The 20,995-nt window shown below is 40.9% G+C and overlaps 1 protein-coding gene and 1 long non-coding RNA gene across 2 annotated transcripts; both read right to left on the bottom strand.

Annotated features, from left to right (window-relative positions):
- Nucleotides 1–2,287: 2,287 nt before the first annotated feature.
- Nucleotides 2,288–8,261, bottom strand: LOC122189243. The gene is made up of 2 exons (XR_006181758.1): nt 8,148–8,261; nt 2,288–2,649 (listed from the first exon to the last, which is right to left on the bottom strand). It is a non-coding gene; the product is annotated as an uncharacterized LOC122189243 (long non-coding RNA).
- Nucleotides 8,262–8,296: 35 nt separating this feature from the next.
- INHBA (inhibin subunit beta A) lies at nt 8,297–20,570 on the bottom strand. Its single transcript, XM_042888219.1, has 2 exons — nt 19,842–20,570; nt 8,297–9,340 (listed from the first exon to the last, which is right to left on the bottom strand). Exons 1-2 carry the CDS (start codon nt 20,227–20,229, stop codon nt 8,454–8,456), a joined length of 1,275 nt encoding a protein of 424 aa, XP_042744153.1. The 5' UTR covers nt 20,230–20,570; the 3' UTR covers nt 8,297–8,453.
- Nucleotides 20,571–20,995: the final 425 nt, after the last annotated feature.

The following is a 20,995-nucleotide window of genomic DNA, read 5'->3' as shown; positions in this document are numbered from 1 at the left end:
ATCTTCTGAGATAGAATGACTTTCTAATGCAGCAGAGGCTGGATGATTCAGACATATAAAATAATTGTTATGCTGCTTCCTGATGTGGTGCTGTAATGTGTTCATTAAATTTGCCACTGCAGCTATATGCTGCAGTGTCCCTGTTCAAAGATAAAGTAAACCCATGCCCATACACAGAATCACAGAATGGTTGAAGTTGGAAGGGACCACTTGGGATCATCTAGTCCAACCACCCAGCATCAAGGAAGGTCACTTAGCCCAGGATCGCATCCAGGTGCATTTTGAATATCTCCAGAGATTCAGCAGTGTCTGTGGGCAACCTGTTCCAGTGCTCAGTCACCCCCACACTGAGGAAGCTTCTTCTCATCTGCAGAAGCCGTAAGAAAATGGTCATAAGAAAGTGGTACATGGACAGCATCTATTCACGTGGAGTTTTCTTCTAACCTTCCACTTCAGGTGTTTGGAGTTTCTGACTGTAAGAATGAAAAGGGAATCCTTGCCATTCACTTAGCTGTCTTACAGAAGTGATTTAAGATGTTCTAGCTGCTGGTGGTTTTCTGCACTGTTTTTCCAGCCAATGCAATTCCAACAAAGATGATGAGAAGCAATGGTAGTCAGGAGAACAGTGATCAAGTGGTGACAGTGTGCGAGATAACCAGATAACTCTTTTGAAACCATGTTACACCCAGAGACAGAAGCTGGGCAGCAAATGTCTATGAGCCAATGGGTTTGATGGCTGCGCAATGTTACTGTCAGCAGTATGAGAGAGGACAGAAACCCTGAGCAGTAGTTTAAGCCAGTCTGTGGTTGTATTTCAGAGAGGCAGACAAACTTTAGTAAAAAAGGGAACACAGAGGACAGCCTCTGCTACTACCTGAAACACAGGCTCTGTTGGTCCTGTGAGAAGTATGGAGGAAAATTCTGATATACAGTGAAACTGGCACAGTGAATCAACAGCCCAAGTTGCAGCACTAAAATCTTCCTCAGTGGTAGGAAATCCACACTGAGGAGACACTATCTATTCTGAGATTTTTTTTTGGTGTTATCTGCCTGTGTATTACTAGCATGGTCTACTTTCTTTGGGATAATTATTTCGGATTTAACAGATCGTTTGGTTCATGCAAAAGGCAGCTCTTAGCTCTCCACTGTTGTTTTGAGCAGGGGCATTTCAACAAGCTCAAGCATTAGCAACAGTTTTCAATAGTATTCTTAAAATAAAAAGAACATCAAACAACTGGAGAAAATGGAAAAAATCTGGATTACACCAGCCAGTGCTATACTTTATGTTGTGCCAGAGAAAGGCTAACTCCCTGTTTTACACCTGAAGTGTAAGCCTCATTTATACAAGGTTAATATGATAGCAGTTTGAATCAAGTAGCCCACAAGATTTTATTTTGCTTGTGCAGCTTCCAAAGCCAGTTGGATTTATCCTTCATGGCAGTAGTAATAGTAGTGATCATAGCAAAGGAAAGAAAGCAAATATTCAATCATATCTTAATTTTCTCTGAAACAAAGGCGTCCTGTAACTGTGATTGCACTGATCTGTTGAAAACTTGTTCTCAGTAAGAGGAAGGAAACTCACTTCTCCAGCCTTTGCAAAACAACTTGCAGTGCGTGACAATTAAAAGGCCTGCTAATGGCTGTGGTGGCTCGTGTTTGAGCACCGTGCAAATAATCCATTTAAAGATCAACCTCAGAATTCTTGTTCCCTGATTCTCAGCCCACTGGAATGTAGCAGGAGTCCATTTATCACCCTAGGAATGCAATGACTGGTAAAAATCCCTCATAAGTACGCTTTACTTTCAAATACAGGGGTATTCAGATGATTTCTCACTCAGGCCAGAGATCGCTGCCTGTGAGCAGGCTTCTTTGATGACTTCATCTGCTACTGATCAATTTATAAACTAGTGCACGTGAGCCGACATCCTTGCAGTTTTGTCAAATACAAATTCTCCTTTTATGTGTGTAAGCATCTAGTTCTGGGTTACTCAAGGGAACCGTGGTGACAGCTGAAGACCTAGCGGCCAGTGGGCAGAGGGAAGCTGTCACCGACTGTGGTTTTCATAGTGGCTGCATTTCACAAGAAATGGACAGCCTAAAATTGCATTACGCCTAGGACTAGAGTCTGAACAGTTAGCACAGTCAGACTGGAGACAAAGGCATTACAGGTCTGCATCTGAAGAGGCACCCATATGTCTCCCCTCTAAGGTTAAATTTTTCTGGTGTTTTTCGAACTCCCATGTATTTCCCAACCAGGGATGTGTATTAAGGGACGATTACGCAATGGTTGGTGAAACTCCCTTTATTTATTTCACTTGTGTTGTTGCTGTCATTGTATAAGAAAGAGCAAAATAACAAAAAGAACCAAGTAAAATAGTAGCTGACCCAAACATTTTCAATACGTTGAAATCCCATTCCAAATGCAAAGACTCTTTCTTTCCTTCTTTCTTTCTCACTTTCTCTCTGTCCTTTCTTTGCATTGATCTGCACAAGCGGTTTCTCGGTGAGCCAAAGACATCTCTGTTGTAACTTCACTGAAGTCACCGGACTTACACCAGAGGTGGTTTTGGTCCTCTGTCCTCGGTAAATACAGCAGGAATAAATTGGTCACGCAGGCAGGGTATCTGGCAGTAAGTGCACTGAGTGCTCCTGGCAAACCAATAAGAAAGATCTAAAATAAAAATTCCCAAACAGGTCTTTTATTTAACGTAGGGCCTAAAGATCTACCGGGAGCTGCTGAATACTGCCCACTAACTGTACAAAGTATAGGTAGCATGCCTTCCAAATATCAAAATACCAGACGGAATGCCGTGAAAATAAATAACTTCTAATATAAACAAATGAGAACATATCAAACTGTTACCTCTTTAAACATAATGTAAATAAAAAAAAATACCAGTCCTTCTACACAATAAATATTAAGAAACCATTGACATAGTTGAAATGTACTCATATAAATTAACAACTTTAATTACATTAGCCAAACAGACATTGGTTAAAGCACTGCATGTAGTATGCAAAATAATAATAATAACAATAATAATAATAATATCAACAACAAAACACAAAATGATAAAAACAAAATAGGCTTCATAATATCTTGGCTTTCATAATTTATATATATATATGTATATACATATATATGGTTGTGTGTGTATATATATATTGTAGATATATATATATATTATATGTATACATACATACATACATATATATATCTTCAACCCATCGTCAATGTACTGCTTTTGAAAGTATTTAAATACAAAGAAACCCATTGATAATTAACACCGATTCACCGTATCTCAAAAAATAAATAGCTATATAACCCAGAAGTGTTGCTTGTTTCTGCCCACGAAAATGTCGTTCGTAATTGTTCACCAAAGGTCAAATTGTGATTTTCGGTACTCAAACTGAAAACTTTTTTGCTCCATGTGTAAGGCAGTGAGAGTAGGTTGGGAGTAAAGTTCATTCAGTGTCGGGAACGTGATCAGCATCTGATCCTTATACTGATGCATGGTATTGACACGAGGCTTAACTTAAGGAAATCACTAATTTCAGTCACATCTCTTCTACCTACATTCCAGAAATAGATTTCTCTCATGGTATTCATGCTGACGGTGACTTTCTAGGGCAGGAGACACTCTGAAATCAACAGCATTACTTACAGAGTAAGGCACTATTCCACATAAGTAACAATAGTCCATAAAAATTCTCCTTTTGCACACAGACATTACAGGTGCCTGAATTTCTCCAACTCAGAGATATTGCTGCTAGCCTCCGTGTGGCCTTGTGGTGTCACAGTTAAACGAACCTGATGGCTTGAACCTTAACTAAAGACAAAGAAGTAGGTATTTGTAGCAGAGTCCTAGTTTGCAGTGGTGGGCTAGGGGACTGTTTCCATTAAAATCAATGACAAAACTCCCATTTCAATCAGTTCTGCAGTTTTGGGCCCTAGATCTGTATTCTGCTGTGACATGTAAGTGCAGAATAATCACAAGCTTCTGTAAACATTTCCTTTTGCTAAACCCCGAGAATACAAATACATTCATCCCTCCCAAAGAAACACCTTAATGTGTAATTCTGCCAGTTTTGTTGGCCTGTGTGATACAGTGAGCATCTGACATGGAGAGGGGGAAAGACCACCAAATGTCAGCCCTGGAGCAGGAAGATTGCGGAGGTACTCAGCAAGTACATTCTGTGATCAAATATATGCTGAAAATACATTTTCAGTATAAACAGGAAACGGGTTATACAGAAAGGAATGTGTTAGTAGTTAAAAGCCTTTTTTTCTTTTTTTTTCCTATAGTAGTACCTGAAAGGAGAAGTAATTTTTGAGACCGCATCCCCCTGGAAAACTGTTTAAATATGGCAACAATTTCTAATTACGTTTCTAAGTACATGCAGATGTAATTAAACCAAGTTATCAGGAGTAGGGTGTTTTGCTGGAATCAGTCTGTCTTGACTAACACCACAATTTCTTATTTTATCAGATAGTTTTTCACTCTCCTCTGCTTTAAATAACTTTGCTCACAAATCAAAACTCCATGACTGAGATTGGAGGGAGAAACCTTTTCAATTTGTGAATAAGATACACACATGAAAGCTAAAAAGCTGGGTTTAGGAATAGTTACTTTTTGCTTTGCAAAAGCTTCTTCTGATTTTGGTGCACCTATTATGAAATACACTCACCACATGTAAAATCCTCCTTTCTTTTCTCACATGGAAATTGTCTCAAGTAGTTTTGTGCATTCCAGGGCCAGCCCTAGAGCACCATACAGAAGGTATCAAACTCAGACTTCATTTTAAAGGCTCTGCCAGCTTTGGACAAGGAGACAGTGAGCCTCAACTTACTTTATTTGCAGCCAATGGGAGTTTTGTCATAGTCCTTTGGGGAAGGTGCTGGGATTTCAGAACTCCGATGCTCTCTAACTAATCACACTTGAGAATAATTTTTGCCAACATGAGCCATCTCACCTGCTTCCCTCGCCACTACATACAGAGAACAACCCATGATGCAAGCAGCATAGTTTTAACAGTCAGTTGAATTAAATGGTGTTGGATATGGTACCACTCATTCAAAATCCATTCTCTCCCTTCACACTGTTTACAGTACAAGGAATCTGTGGTTCAGCCTGGCTAACCTTTACTCATATAAGCAGCGTCACTGCTCTTGCAAGGAGATGTCAGTGAGCCTGTTGACATTAGGGAGTGTGGAGAGATGATCTGCACCTAATTTTAAGTCCTGGTCCAAAGCTCAGTGAAATAAAAGGTGCTCTCCTCAGAGGTCACAGGCTATGTCCCTGCTCCTGCTATTCCAGAGCCTAGCTCTCCTTCTACAAAACAAAACAGCCATTCTGCTACTTACTTAAAATGAAACAGTCAGGAACTTGGTTTTAAGTTATGAAGATAAATTAGTTGTGCATTATTATTATTTTTTTCCTACTCCCTCAGGAAGAAAACTCCTCAAAACAAACAACTAGCCGAACCGAACCAAACCAGACAAAAATACACCTTCTGAAAATAGTTTAAATCAGAAAGCCTTGATATTTTACAGAATAATTTAGTGACAAATTTAGTGTTTACCCAATCGTTACCATTTTTTTTAAGTTTTTTTTTTGTTCTTTTTTTTGTTCTTTTTTTTTTTGTTTTTGTTTTTTGCAAACTGCGAATAGGTCTGTAAAAATGCACTGTATAAAAAGTACATACATGTATAATCGATTAGCTGAACTATGCAATCTAAATACTGTGGAATAAATTAGATAGAAAACTTAGCTATAAGCATGTATGTTGATATCTATTCAACTGAGGAAAGGGCTTCTTTTTTTTTCTTTTTTTTTCTTTCGATTTTTTCTTTTTTTTTTTTTTCCTTTTTTTTCCCCCCTTGTTTTAAGGTTTCTATCACTAGGTACAAACAGGGACACGCACCCACATACCGACACACACACAGACATGGAGTGCACCCACACCACACGCACACAAGCAGTTTTGGCTGACGACAAATGAAGGCCCTGATTACACTGCTTAGACATGGGTCCCTCCGTGAAGGTGCTAACACACTATCCCTAGCCAATGTGACCGGGTTAAATTGTGCTATCTTTTCCTTTTTCCTTTTTTTTTTTTTTTTTTTTAACGTTTTTACAAACTGTGCTCTCAGCAATGAGGGGAGCCGTGTTAGAGCTGCTTTTGCTGGGAGGCCTTTGAAAGCTCATCCTATCAGAAGGCAGTGAACAGGGGCTTGGTCCTGCAAACCTGTGAGAGTCCAAAAGTTCAGGCTCAGGGTTATCAAATTCAGTGTAAACAGGGCCGAAAGGTTTCTCCCGTTCCCTCTTCTCATCTCCCCTACTCAAAGACACGAGTTATAACTTCAACATTCTTTTAAATACGACAGCAATAGAATTTTTTGTTTAAAATCTACCTATGCCCTACGGGTTGGACCCTTCAGGTTAGGTGCTGATACTGAAAATTAAATTACATTTTACAGGTAACGCGCAAACCCAGTAAGAGTTGTCGTGCTAGAGGGTGGTGGTTGAGACTGCCAGCCTTTTGCTGAAGGCTGCATTTCAAGCAGAAATCCGACCACAACTGCCACTCTTTTTTTTTGTATTTGCAGGGGCGAAGGTGGGCAGGGCCCGAAGCTGCTTGCAGTTTTGCATCGATACTTTCCTAGTGTACACCACCGATTGAGGTTCCTCTCACACAAATGCCATTCTGAATGTGCTCCCTCCTGCTTGCTAGTAACAAACAAGTTTGTACTGTACTGTGCTTTGCACACAAACATTCATTGCTTTAAGAACGCTAAAGTGAAGGCAGAAGTGCTTATACCTTGTGTATGCACACATATATACATATAGAAATATATACATATATATATGCATATCCCTTGTATAAAATTGTTTCCCAGTGATGCAGTTTCTGTGCATCAGGGATAAGTCTAAGTGTTGTACATGCAGAACGAGTATAATTAGGCTTAGACGGACTGTGGATCCAAGCGCCTTGCAGCCAGGGCGCTTTTCTGAGCTTACTCCAAATTGCAATTTCCTGTTTAGGGTAGAATTTTAATTTAACTGGTTAGCAGATGTACTGCCCTGAATGGAATCAACCAACTGACCCCTAATTCAGACTGTAACTTATTACAGGTGAATGGTAGCAACCACAAATAGACTTTTTAGAGGCTCGCACGAATGTCTTTGGTGTATATGTCTATTTGCTTTAAGGTACAAAATAATAATAATAATTATAATAATAAAAATAGCTATTTTGTGTGCTGTAGCAGTTCTTGTATAGCTCACAATAAGTGCAGCTCTCAACCCCTCCCACACCCAACCACCCTCCCTTGCAAATGTTTGTTAAATAAGGATTAGACAGGTCAGACACCATTGTAGTGCAAATAGTAAACGATTAAAAATTTTTTTTACAAAATATAGAAATGTTTGGCTCCAGTAACTGGACAAACATATTCCTTTCAAGTATCTCTCACTGAAGAATGTTTGTTTTTTTTTTTTTTAAACAAGTTACTTCCATTTATAAAAAAGTCTTTCTGTTTTTTTTTTTTTGTTTGTTTTTTTGTGTTTTTTTTTCTTTCTCTTGCAGGTAAACAGTTTCAAACCAACTAGGTTGCATAGTTCTAACATTGTAAGCACCTTTACAGAATGTAACTTTTATTCTTTCATTCGTTCTTTTTAAATCTTTTTTCTTCATTTTTCTTTTTTCTTTTTTTTCTTTTTTCTCTCTTTTCTTTTTTGCAAATGTAGTGCAGAAGATGGAGGTGTGTACACCTGCACAATTTTGTCCCTTTATCAAAGTAAATGCGTGTAAGTGTGTAGTGTCTGTATGCATAGCGATACGTATATAAATACGTAGACACATACATATCCACACAAACACCACACACCTACTCAGTTCCTCGGTAAATTTGGGAGGAAAGTGCCAGTGAATGCAGTGTTCATACACATGGCTTTTCAAGGAATTTCAATGACGTTTTGGACTCAGTCCAAACTGCTGCAGGTTACGTGAGCTGCTACCAAGGCTCGAACTGATGGGTAACCAGAAGAGGGAACGCAACTCCTCTAGTAATAACTAATGCTTAATATACTGTCTAATAAGATAAGGAGCGTACTGAAAGGAAGGAGAAACTCCCCAACCCATACCGCCATTCAAACGCAGCTCATTCAAGCCTGGGTTCACGAAGCTTTCTTCCTCTTAATAGCTGTACTCCTTTTCTCTCCTCCATAAGTCTTTTTTTAAAAAAAAAACTTTTCCCTCTTTTTTTTTCTTTAATTTTCTCTTCCTTTTCTTTTTTTCTTTTTCTTTTTTTTTTTTTTTCTTTTTGTTTTGTATTTCAGATGATTGTTTCATTCAAAAAAGTTATAAATCATGCCAGGTTTTTTCTCTTCTTGGGCTTTTAAAACATTTTCTTCTCAACATAAAGAGAAGGGTCTTGTGCACACATGTGCCTATGAACAGCCACACTCCTCCACAATCATGTTCTGTATATCTTTCTTGATGATGTTCTGGCCGTCGTCGTAGTACAGCATGGACATGGGCCGCAGTTTGGTGGGCACACAACACGACTTGAGGTTGGCAAAGGGGCTGTGGCCCCGCATGCGGTAATGGTTGATTACAGTGGAGTGGAAAGATAATGATGAACCAGACGTGCCTGCTATATGGCTGGGGCACTCTCCTTCACAGTAGTTAGCGTGATAACCTGTAGGTGCAATGATCCAGTCACTCCATCCTATGTCCTTGAAGCTGACAAAGAACTGCTTCTTGCAGCAGATGTTAACTTTGCCATCACACTCCAGGCCTCGCCTCCGCCGCCTGTGCTGGCGGTCCTCTGAGTGCCGGGCAAGCATCATTAGGAAGGGCCTATGCGATTGCTCCTTCTCTTCTTCTCCTGTGAGTTCTCCAGCATCCTTCTCTTTCCCTTCCCCGTCATCTTCCTTTTTCTTTTTCTTGCCTAGTAACACCAGGCTGGCCCCGGTCTCTTGGCACAAGTCACAGGCAATCCGCACATCCAAGGAGCTCTTGCCTTGGTCCAGGAGTCGCTGGACACTGCTGGAGACAGGAAAGATGTGCCACGTGCTCTTTCGAGTGTCTACTGCTTTTTCTGAAATCAGAGTTTCACTCCTTTCACCTTTTAGCCCCCCATCCTCCATATCTTCTGCTCCTTCAGAGTTGCCCTTCGGCTGCCGCTGCTGTTGAAACAGGCGGATGGTGACTTTTGTCCTGCTCCGGTTGGCCTTGGAGACCTTCAAGAAGAGCCACACTTCAGCATGCTCAACCACCGATAATTCGCTGCCTTCCTTGGAAATCTCAAAGTGCAACGTTTTCTTGGGTGTTCCTGATTTGGTAAATGAAAATAGACAGGAAGAGCTAGTTAGTATGTCGGTTTACATTCTATTAGACTTCTCTGTCACTGCAGGCATGGAGCTCCCTAGGTTTCCTACTTGACTCCACGTTTTTACGATTCTTCTGTTCTAACCTTCCCTCACCTAATCCCCTCCTCAGTTTCTTTTGTGCAGATCCTCTCTTTAGAAAGCTATTAGTTTGCCTGTTGTTTCTCAGAATCATATTTTCACATTTCCAGTAGCATATTTTAAGCATTTTGTTTAGCAGTGAGATCTTTATGTTCATTTACACAAAGCGTTTCGTGGCAAGTAAGCTCCAGTAGCTGCTAGGAATTGCCTCTGTGATCACTGTTAGCTGAAAGGCAAAAACATATTTGTGATGACAGTATGTGACTATATGTACCATACACATACAAATCTGAGCCTAATTGCTAAAGCTGGGGAGTGGGTTCCAGTCCTGCCAATTCTTTGACAATTCTTTTGAAAATGAAGTGGGAGTGAGGGCTGTCCTTTCTCCCTCTGTAAAACACCATCTTCATGTGCATCTTAAAATGAGTAGTAAATGTCAATTTTCTCAAAAACAAAGAAATACCAAAATATGAGCTTTGAGAGGCTAGCAGCTAAATCGTAAAGAATTACAGAATTGCAGCAGGCAGACTCTTCATCCTGTGAGATGTTAGCTGTGGTTTCTGTTCTTAATTTAACACACTGTACTTGCAGTGATTATAGTAATGGTGAATACACTGAAAAAAAATGAGCTAAAGAACTGTATAATTATGAGGATGGTTCTCTGGCATAATTGTATCAACTTGCTGAGATGTCATGATGATGATTATGATGGTGAGGGGGTGTTTCTCTGATACAGAGCTCATATCCTTGGCAGAACTTGGAATGAATAATGAAGGCTGTTTAATGATTTGATCACTAGAGCATAAAAAAGTTAAGAAAGAATGAATTTGCTGGGGGGAAGGGATATTATTTTTTAAGAGAGGAACTTCTCTGTCTTCGTAACAAAAGGAAAGGCCCTGATAGCATCTTCTGTTCTTTCTCATTATGTAGGCCAGAGGTCACAGATTTGAAATGCACAGATATCTCACCTTAGCTAGACAAAAGCAATATTCATAATTATCAGTTGCTCACTGATTCCTGAACAACTCATGACTGTTGATCTGTTTCACTGTGCAATGGTTCTGCTTATCAGGGAAGCAGAACTTTGTACCTTGGAAAGGAAAAGTAGTGAACAAAGAAATGGTTGGAAGCATAAAGTAAAAACTGCTCTTGTGGCAGCAAGGCTCTGCTCCTCATTTCCCATTGCCTCAGAACTCCTCCAGTATGAGCTCCCAGACTATTCTGGTCTCTACAGTGTGTATGTATGCTGTACTGCCCCTTGAGCTACCTGTTGCCTGCCTCCTCTGAGAAGTCCTGGCACTGACACATTCAGCTTTCCCTGGTGGCATTCCCAGGTCAAAGAAACAGGCATGTGTGAATTAGAGTGGCCAAAGGGCGGGCACAGTGTTTTGTTTGTGTTTTCCCTCTAGATGAGAGTGTGAAATTGTAGACTCAGTTCTGTCAACGAGATAGGAAAACACATGGTTTGTGTTAACTGCTTCTCACAGTCTTTGCTGATGTACATCTCCAAAGTCAGCTCTGTTAACTTCCAAGGCAGATAGGTGATCCCATGAGACTGTGACTTAGAAAAGGAAATAGACTGTAGAAAAGACAAAGTTCTGGAGAGCACTGGAGACACTATTGTGTAGCATTTTTTTAAATGAGATTTGTTCAGTAATGACTGAAATTTCATTAGTTAGCTATCAGAGGGTAATGCTAGTTTTTCCATTCTGGATATGCAACTGTGGCAAAGCTGCCAGCTGCACTGGATTAAAGGTTAGCTGATTAGACACTAATCCCCACCCGCCTGGGTTCAGGAGCATGTGGAGGTGTATAGTGACATTCTGCCAGCCCAAAGCAAACCTGCTCCTAGGGCTTGGCTGTTCTACATAGGGATGTTATACAGAATGTGGTCTATCAGAGTGGGCACATCTAAGGCCTGCGAGGGCCACTTATCCAGCCTGCATCTTCAGCTCCCAGACCTTGTCTCACAGAGCAAGCTGCTGCTTTCAAGCACATCTCTTCCCTTAACACAGTGCTGATGGACCCTTTCTGAGGGGAGTGGGCTCCTCCAGGAGCTCCTCTTTCCCTACAGCAAATCAGACCAGGGCACTGAAGAGCTATACACACAAACACGGCCACAATGAGAAATGCAAAACTTACTTTTATGTTCCTGGGGTGCAGCAATGAGCACAGACAGCAGTTGTGGTTTGCTAGGAGGTATCCTGGACAAGTAGACCAGCTGTACTGGACATGGACACCGATAATGGGCCCTCTCATGTGCTATAACAAGGGCAGCTGGGATGCGCGTGCTGGCCTGACTGGGGAAGAAGCTGCATTGCCCAGGAGACCAGAAAAGCTTGAGAGCCCCGTGTTACTGAATAACTTAATGTTGTTAACGCGTGGAATTTCATATTTTGTAATTTCCATTCCAATGGGAACTGAAAATCATTACAAAGTGACATACCTTTCATATCAATGCAGTGGTCCAGAAGTGTACCAATGCAATCATTCTTTCTGACAGATGTTACATGAAAAAAAAAACAACCTTATGCTTCTTATGATTCTTATGCTCCTGTAAGTGTGAAAGTTGTTTTTTTCTCATTTCTAGAGATGCTAGAAAGTGAAGGCATGGGAGCATACTTGCAATACTTATTTTTTCACTGCAGGGAAGTAACCTAGAGCAAGGGAGCATATGACCTGTCCTTATTCAGGGATAACAGCCTCCCTGTAGGTTGTTACCTACAATAATGGACTCCCTGGATGTGGTTAGCTGCATTTTCACACACAGATTGATTCAGCTCCTGAAGAGAGAAGATGCAGGAAGCTGATATGAACCTAATGTTACTGCATGGTATGAACTACTCTGTCCTCATACCTGCATAGCTAATGAAAGCTTTAATAACAAGTTAAAATATCATTCCTTTTCTCAGATCTTTTTACAAGGAGACTGGGAATGATCCAGAGCTGGGGACAAGAAGCACGCTCTCACATCAGGAAAAAAAACTGAGCTTTTCTGAATTCACTCCACATTCAGTATTAGTGTATTGCAATCACACAGCACAAATGGTATGAATCCTGCTGTCTGTGCAAGGTTACTGAAGCTCAGACCAGCTCATTTTGAAATCCAAATTTGATCTGTATTAGAATTGAATGGAGATCTCCAAATCTGGCTTATGATGATTACATATTCGCTTTATAACAGGATCTTCATATTTCCAAAAGGTTCTGTACTACAATAAAGTATATTATTCAGGTGTTCCAAGACCAAAATTGTGCTGAATTTCATTTTATCCACATTTTGCATAGGGATTTACCAGTCTTTTCCTTCTGGTCTGAGTTAACAACCCTGTTCAAACCGTTAGAGATATACGCTGTTCATCTACCTGAAAGGAAAAAGGAGACCCTCCTGAAAATTGGGTTCGGTCTCACTTTCATAACTACACTTGGTTTATCCTTTTGTCCTGAACTTCTCATCTGCCACAGCTGTTTTACAGGGGTGTTCTTCCATTTGTAATCATCCTGCTCTTCCTGCAGAAAGACCCCTAGACCAACAGTGGTAACGCTTTCCAGCACTCCTATAAACAGCAGAGTGAACAGGCTGGATTGTTACTGCTGAAGAAAGCAGCTGAAAAAGGAAACGAGGGATTACACTGGGCCCCCCGTGATTGCTTTTCTTCATCTCTGCTTCCCAATGTCCTGGAGAGGACACTGGGCTGAAGTGTCTTCCAGGAAGAAGGCTGGGATACTGATGGAACCACCCAGCAGCACCAGGAACACGGCAAAAGCCGTGAAAAATAGTTAAAAACACAAGCCCTGTGACATAGTGCAAGTTTAATGGAAGGAGTTACTGAATGGAAAGAGTGCCGCATCACTATGTAAGCACGAGGGTTTGCTCGTGTACGTATTTCTCTTCAGTGCTCACACACCATTTTAGGACCCAGACGTGGGTGAGGTGCCCGCATGGGTACCTCACTCACAAGAGCCTCCAGGAGGGCTGTCTGGGTCCAAGCCAGAAGCTTGGGCTGCTCCCAGGCAGAGCCAAGTGCGGGTACGGCACAGGGCAGCACAGAGGGCTCAGTCTTTGGAGCTAAGGATCCCTCCTGCAGGACCACTGGCTGTAATTGTGTAGTCAAAACCACTGGTTTGCAGTTTGAAACCTGCCTCAAGGTCATGCCTGCTTAGCTTGAGCTACGTGCTCAAGGGAGGGCCTAAACTATACAATCTAGAGGTTTTGGTTCGTTTGAATAAAATGCCGATAGTTTCAATTACTTTTTCCCCCATAGCCACATGCTGTTAAATGATTAAGGCTGTTTTTTTTTTTCAGAATGAAAGTGATTGTGCTTCCTAACGCTGCCATGTGACTTATTCTTAATTTCTCTTAATATGCAGCATTTAAATATTCCATTAAAAAATGCGGGGTGGAAGAAGGTGCTGTTACTTTAAATTTCCATTCTTCCCCACTGCTTAGTTTTGAACCATTTTTATATTTATACTGTATGTGAGCTGTTTTTCCATACAAAGCAAGCTTTTTTTTTTTTTTTTTTTCCTTTTTTAGTTGCTAACTTTACTACTGCCTATGTTTAGATTTGGGGGAATTTGTGCTGCGTACCAATGTGTAATTACATTCAAAAGCATCCTTCTCTTCACTTCTCATTTCCGTTCCCCAGGAGACAGAAGAAAAAAAAAATAGGTTACTAGAAAGGTTCCTCTAAAGAGAGTGAAGAGAGGAGCACGGTTATTGAGAGATAATTGCTCAAAATGTTTACTAATGAGTGACCACTGGAGTTGGATGAATTGTTCACGGTGCAGAATTTATTCAGTGAATTTAGCACTGTTATCATCTGACAATTATCTCCTGGGCAGGCTGATTATTACGAATGCGTTAGCACTGCGATTAGGCCGTGGCTGTTTCTATGAATGCATTTCAGCCTATGGATCACTGACAAATGATTTATTCTAACTATTCAACACCTCGTGTATGTGACTGGTCATCTGGGTTGCACAGTTTTGTTCCTGCTCCCTGTCCGGGTGACTGTTGCCTCTACAAAAGGGAGGGGGGATTATGACACAAATAAGCACTTCAGCGTTATGGTCACATACTCTTTTCTGCGAGCAAAATGGGATTTTTGTTGTCAGGAAAAAAAAAAAAAAAAAAAGAAAAAACAAGAAAAAGAACTATTCCCCAAACATTTGTGGAAGAAAATGCAGCAGCAACCTTACTTTTCTTGAAAAATTAACCCAAAGGGGCATCGACAAGGTCATTCAGAATGTCAAATAATTCAGTTCTGGTGAACTTTGACTCTCCTTTGCTATTTTGTCAAGAGGGAAACACTTCACATCCACAATCTAGAGCACCTTCCAAATTCAAAGCCCTTCCCCCAAATGGCCTTCAATATTTAGGAATAAAAAAGGTGCTTGTTCGGTTAAGATTTTTTGTTCTTTGATTATTACATTCACATCTGAAATAGCCAAATAGAAGTTTAGGGTCACTTGCACCAATAACATATCTCAAGATACAAGTAATACCCAGCCTCTTCCTTTCAGAAAAGATTTTTTTTTTATTTTTTTTATTTTTTTTTTGTACACGCTTGTGGTACTTTGTTTTAAATTCTAAGGTGAAATGCACCAGAAGCTGCCCCTCTTTTCATTAAAATGCTTAATTTCTGCGTGTTAAGGTCTGAGTCATGAGGTCATGGAAGTGAGTAGCAAAACTTCCAACCACTTTCAGTAGACTAAGGCTCACTTCTGAATTACATCTTGCAGAACTCTGCTGCATGACAGGAGGTGGTTGTTTCGTCTTCTTATAGATATAACTGGATAGAAGAACTGCTCAGCATAGATTTACAGGTGTGCAGTGTGGGTGTATCCTGCACTCCGGAGGTCACATCAATGCACATACCTATATGTAGGAATCTATTCCCATTCCAATGGTGCAGGTTCAGCTACATGGGTATGTAAGTGTGCCTTCTCTGGCATATTCCTGCCACACAAATACAAGCAAATACATACTCATATATTTCCAGCTCCATTTGTGTACCAGACACTATGCATGGCTAACCACAGACAGGAACCCATGCAGAACTTTCACACTCTCTCCCTTTCTCAGGTATCTTTTTAGAAACTGGTTCCCACCTTCTCAGATTCAACCATGCTTTCTCAAATTGTTCTCAAGCTAAACAGCCTCCCTGAATTCTCACATCTCCTTACAATGAAACAGATTAATACAGAATGGCATTCTTCTTCTGGAAGTAACTTGCTTTCATTTGCTAAACTTGAAATCTTTGATAAAGTGTGCTAAAGGAGAAAAAAAAAACAAAAAAAAAAAAAAACTGGAGGGAAAGAGACTTGTTTTCTAAGAGCTACTTTAAAAAAAGATATGAGAAAATCAGCTCAGATGATGATTCACGGTCACATTTCACAGTATCTGGTAAAAAATAATAATGAACATTTCTTATCGTTTCAGATTTCCAGAACTTCTAGCTTCCATCATTTAATCAGTTTTTTAATCACTTTTTCCTCCAGTGCATTATTTTACTTGCAGTCTTCCACTGCAGCGAATCTCTGCCTTTTAAATAACCGCGAAGAGAGAAACAAGAGCTCCTCTCAGAGAAGCTACGCATAAGCATGAAGATCTGTGGGATTCGGGATTCGGTTAGGTACAATAGGAGTTTGCAGGAAGGTTGCCTACATGGAGCAAAAAGCCTTTGGATTGTGCCCTCTCGTGGCCATTCCTCATTCGGCACAGATAGCCATACCGTTAAACATACTGCCTTCCAAAAGCAAACTGATGAAATGATTTAGAGTCATGAGTGGCCCGTCCTTTTCCTCCTCCTGATCTGCCAGCCTGGCTTTATAGGAGTAGGCATCTTCCTAGGAAAAGCTGTGAGTGTGCACCTACGCATATCTGAAAATAAAAGTAGGTATTACGTGATCAAGGCAGTTCACCTGCAACTGTGTGAAGGGGTAGAAAAAGCAGAAGCAATGTAAATAGCTGCCACACTTTTCTTTCTTTCTTTCTTTCTTTTTTTTAACCCTAGTTCACAGTTCACCTAATGATAAGCCTTTGGATTTCCGTGTTTCTACACAGTAATTCCATCAACTTTCCAGGGGCTGACGTTAGCAACCCGTTTCATTGGCAGTTCAGTTGCCAGGATCAAATTTACTTGGAAAAATCCCAGGTCTGTTTAATCAGCTATCTACTTAAAATAAGGAAGGGCTTAGTAGACAACCATATTTTATGAGTGTAGGCTATCTCAGTTATAGAAGCTGTTGGATTGTTTGTCGCTAATACATATGACTCCTCTCCTCAAAATAATTTTTAAGTCCTTGAAGGAACCCACAGAGCTCTGGCACAGCTACCCTCATAGCAGAACTAATCGAGGTTAGTAATTGTAGTTTGATATGCAAGTAGAAAATCGTTTTCATGTTTAACTTGTAAGAGTGCCAAAGGACAGTAGGGTGCATTTGCAAACTTTTGCCCAATACAGTCATTAGTTTTGCAAAGATTTGCCTGGATTTGTTAGCTGTGAGAACTACCTGCCAACTATTTTGCTGATTTCCTGGCTGCCACTACACCTGTGCTTCAGACAAGTTCACTGCACATAGTTTCTCCCCTAATTGTCTGTATCCTATGCTCACCTGAATTTTAGTCTCTTTTATGAAATAGCAGTCTCGAGCCAGAGCCACGTGCACAAGGTACTGTCTCCTCATTCACTCAGTTTCATTGTATGGCTGAGGATACAGCTGATGAAGAATGGAAATACTACTTTTTTAATTAAGGCAAGCAGTAAACATGGCTTCTGAAAGGTAAGGGGAATAGCTGGTCTATGTCAAGTTATACTTAAAGGAACAAAAAGCCTAAAGTCTTGCTTCTTTTTCCGTGGACATTTATTTGATATAAGGCACTGTGCTTCCATTCATTTTCATTGATTTCCTATCCCCTCTTTGGAGACAGAGCAAGTTTCATATTAAAAACAGGAAGAACTGTAATCTAACTGTGAGAGTAACACACTCAGTTTTCCTCCTCGGTGCTTTAAACTTATTCCAGTTTCTACAGAGTGAACTCTGGTAACTGCTCACGTGGCTGCATTATGTCCCTGTCTTTTTTTCCTAATAATTCCTATCTGACACATCACTTGCCATCCTTTTGCCTCAATTTCCTCAGAAGAATAAATAATACTGCTTTAACATTTGAGACACAATACTGCTGGTGGGGAAGTGAGAGAGAGCCCAGGAGAAGTTTGCTCAAGTTATTGCAGCGCTTGTACCTGCAAGGCATGGTGGGTCCAGCAGTTTTAGTGAGACTCCAACTACGAACAGCCGCAGATAAGAAATGTTTCAACAGCTTGAAGTCTCTCTACAGACTGGAGTTAACATTGCCATGAAAACTAGAAACTTGGTTTCTAGGTTATTTCTTCCAGATAAAAGCCTATCAGGTACAGGATGTGGGGCTGGAGTAGCCTTCCAGGACAGGCTTGATGTGGAGCTGGAGAGGACAGCAAGGAAGGAAAGGCATAGGACCATAGCATATGTCCCAAGCATGCTCCATAACATAAGTCTTCTTAAATGAATTTGGCTAGCAGTGACGGGACAATACTATGTGAATCAAAGTCAGTGATGCACTGGTGTGGGGTTGTTGCAGCAGGGGGATCAGTGGCTGAACTATTGGCCAGCCTGTGGGCTTGGGCATGATTTTCACTGCTCACGTGGCCCTGAGAGCCAATGGCTTCAAGAGCCGCCGTTGGAGGGTGTCGTACTGAGTGGGCATATATCAAATTCCAAATTCCTTTGTGTGAGAGCTCAGGAGAGACAATAATGTGTTTACAAATGATTGGGACTCACACAGGGGAGAGAAACCACTGCTCATGCCATATGTGTTTCAGAACGAGCTGCTGAATACCAGGTGGGGAATCTGACTTGTAGGGGTTTCACTGCTTTTAAAAGCTCATTTCTAAACTAAGGTTGAGCCGCTCCTGCTTCTATGGACCACTAGGCACTGATGTCTGCCTGCTTTCTGAAGTGGAGGGGATGAAAAAAAAAAAAAAAAAAGCCAAAAAAAAAGCCTGAACTTGCATGCTGAAGGAACTGATAATGTGCGTATTGACAAGGACGCCAAAGGCGAGGGCTCCCTGTACAGTTGGAAATTGGACAGGCAGCAGGAATGTCTGCTCTTAAAAGCATGCACACTTCTTATGCACGGCTTCCCTGCAAACAGAACATCTGAGTCAACAGGTTTTCAGGACTGGAAACTCTGAGTGTTGTCTTAATTGTTTATACTGCTGCAGCAAACTTTTAAACAAAAATGCTTGGTGTTCCTTTGCATACTTTGCCTACCATATGCTGTACCAAACAAAACAATGACATTCTTTTAAAACTGTCTTGGCAACAGGAAAAATGCTTTGGCTAGACAGCATCATAAAAAGTTGCTGTTAGTTAGATGATAGAGTTATTGCAGGATAATGACATTGTTGCATGTATAAACATACATATGCAAACAGATACATATGCACATACACTGATTTAAAATGAGTTTTTGTCCTATTCATGTAGGAACAAGACAGTAAACTACAACTTTAAAGCTGTTTCCGATAGGCAGTTGATATGAGCCTTAGCCATTAGTTAGTAAATATCTATATTCTTAGCCCTTACTATATAACAGCTAGGGAAAAACAGTACTGTGAAAAAGTTCAAAATATAACCTATCAAGGTTGCTTTTTTTTTTTGTTTGTTTGGCAGAAACAGTTTAGGAGCAGAATTTTTTTTTTCTTTACAGCGTGCAGAAGTCTGCATTACAAATTGGATCAGCTACAGCAACTTGTCCAATTCTATTGAAGTCATCTGACAGTCCCTGCAACTCTTTATTGCCGAAGATGCTGTGTTAAATTAGAAAACAAAAATGCCCTAAAAGTTAAAGCTGTTTCATCTGATTTTATAACTTCCACTATAATTTTTAAAAGAAAGGGCAGCTTCTCAAGTAGTTTACAGCTCACTTTTCTGTCCTTAGAAAATCCCCAAATGCCTTGAGCCCTTTTTCTTTCACCATCAGCACTGCGATCCAGTACTTTAGTGCAAGTACTTTGGTTTCAGAAGCAGCCAGGAGCACCCCTTTGCAGCCTGACTTTCTGCTTGAGATTGGTTAAAGAGCTTCTTCCCTGTGTGTCTGCCTGTGCCTAGCAAGTGTAATGTGTAGGCAAGACTAAATCAGAAAAATCAAATTCCTTCAGAGTGCCCCCCACCCCCCCACCCCATCCCATTCGTCCTTCTCCCTTCCCCCAGGTCTCATCTCACAACCTCGCAGAAAGCAGTACTGCTGCAGAGAAGAAAAGAAGTTAATTGCAGTTCTGGCAAACAGGCTATTTTACAGCTTTGTTTTTAAGCACTCACCTGATTCTGCAAAAGTGATGATTTCTGAGGTTTGCTCCACAACTTCATTCATTTCTGCTCTTCTTCCAACATCATCCTCTATTTCCACATAGCCATCGTCTCCCACCTTTCCCACATGGAGTTTCTTGATGGCATTTAAAAGTGCTGCCTTGGGCACAGGCTGGGTGATGTTAGGTCTGTCCCTCAAGTGCAACATGTTCAGTATGTGCTTCTTTACTGCTTCCACCATCTCAGGCTGTGAGCTGGGCACATCCTTCGAGAGCGTGGTGAGGGCACATGATGGACAGTCAGTGACTGAACTGTGCCCCTCGGATCCTGGGGTTGGGGAACTCCTCACTATAATCCAGCAAATCACCAACAGAAATCCTCTCTTCCAAAGCAAAGGCATCCTGGCAGCAAAAGTTGTTGTGATTCCCTTTTTAAAAGGCCCTGCTTTTCCTCCCCCTTCACGCACAGTTTTTTTGGGGGCTGGTTTGTGTTGTTTGTTTGTTTGTTTGTTTTTCTTTCTCTTCAGCAAATTCTCTGGAACAAGAACCAAAAGTTTTCTGTGAAGTTTTGTTTGCAGGTTCCCTCTCTGAATGCAATAAGTGCTGTAGATGTTAGTGGCTGTCAGGGAGAAGAGTTCTGACTCTGTCTCAGAGTAGGAGAGAGACACAGAGAGAGGGAGAGAGAGGGAGAGGACGGATTGGCCTAAAGTGAGTGAGTGAATGGGAGAGGGAGGGAGTTTTGTCTGTGAGTAAAGGCTATGATTAGGAAGGGGGAGGAACAGGCAGGCTGGCTTCCTTATGCTCATTGCTCCCCTAACACACACCTCTCTTCAAATATCACTACTCAGGCTTTCTGCCCTCCTCTCTAAAATCTCTCTCCATTCCTGTAAATTTACTCTTCCTTTTTCCCAGTTTGACCCTTCTGGCTCCCTCCTGGCTGTCACATTCCCCCTCCTTTTTTCTCTCTTTTTTTTTTTTTTTCTTTTCTTTTTTTTTTTTTTTTTTTTTCCATTTGTTTTATTCCTACAACAGTATCACTGGCTTAACTAAACAGAGGAAACATGAATGAATGAAGAGTGAAACCTTTTATTAATGAGCACCTTGCTCTTGTCCTGCCTGGTATTGTTAGGGTTAGCAGGAGATCTTAAATAGCTTGTGAACAAGATG

This window comes from Lagopus leucura, unplaced genomic scaffold (assembly GCF_019238085.1).
Source record: "Lagopus leucura isolate 7727_CA_CO unplaced genomic scaffold, USGS_WTPT01 Super-Scaffold_100157, whole genome shotgun sequence".
NCBI lineage: Eukaryota > Metazoa > Chordata > Aves > Galliformes > Phasianidae > Lagopus > Lagopus leucura.
Note: the sequence above shows the minus strand (reverse complement) of the source record. Positions and strands in the feature narration are given on the sequence as shown.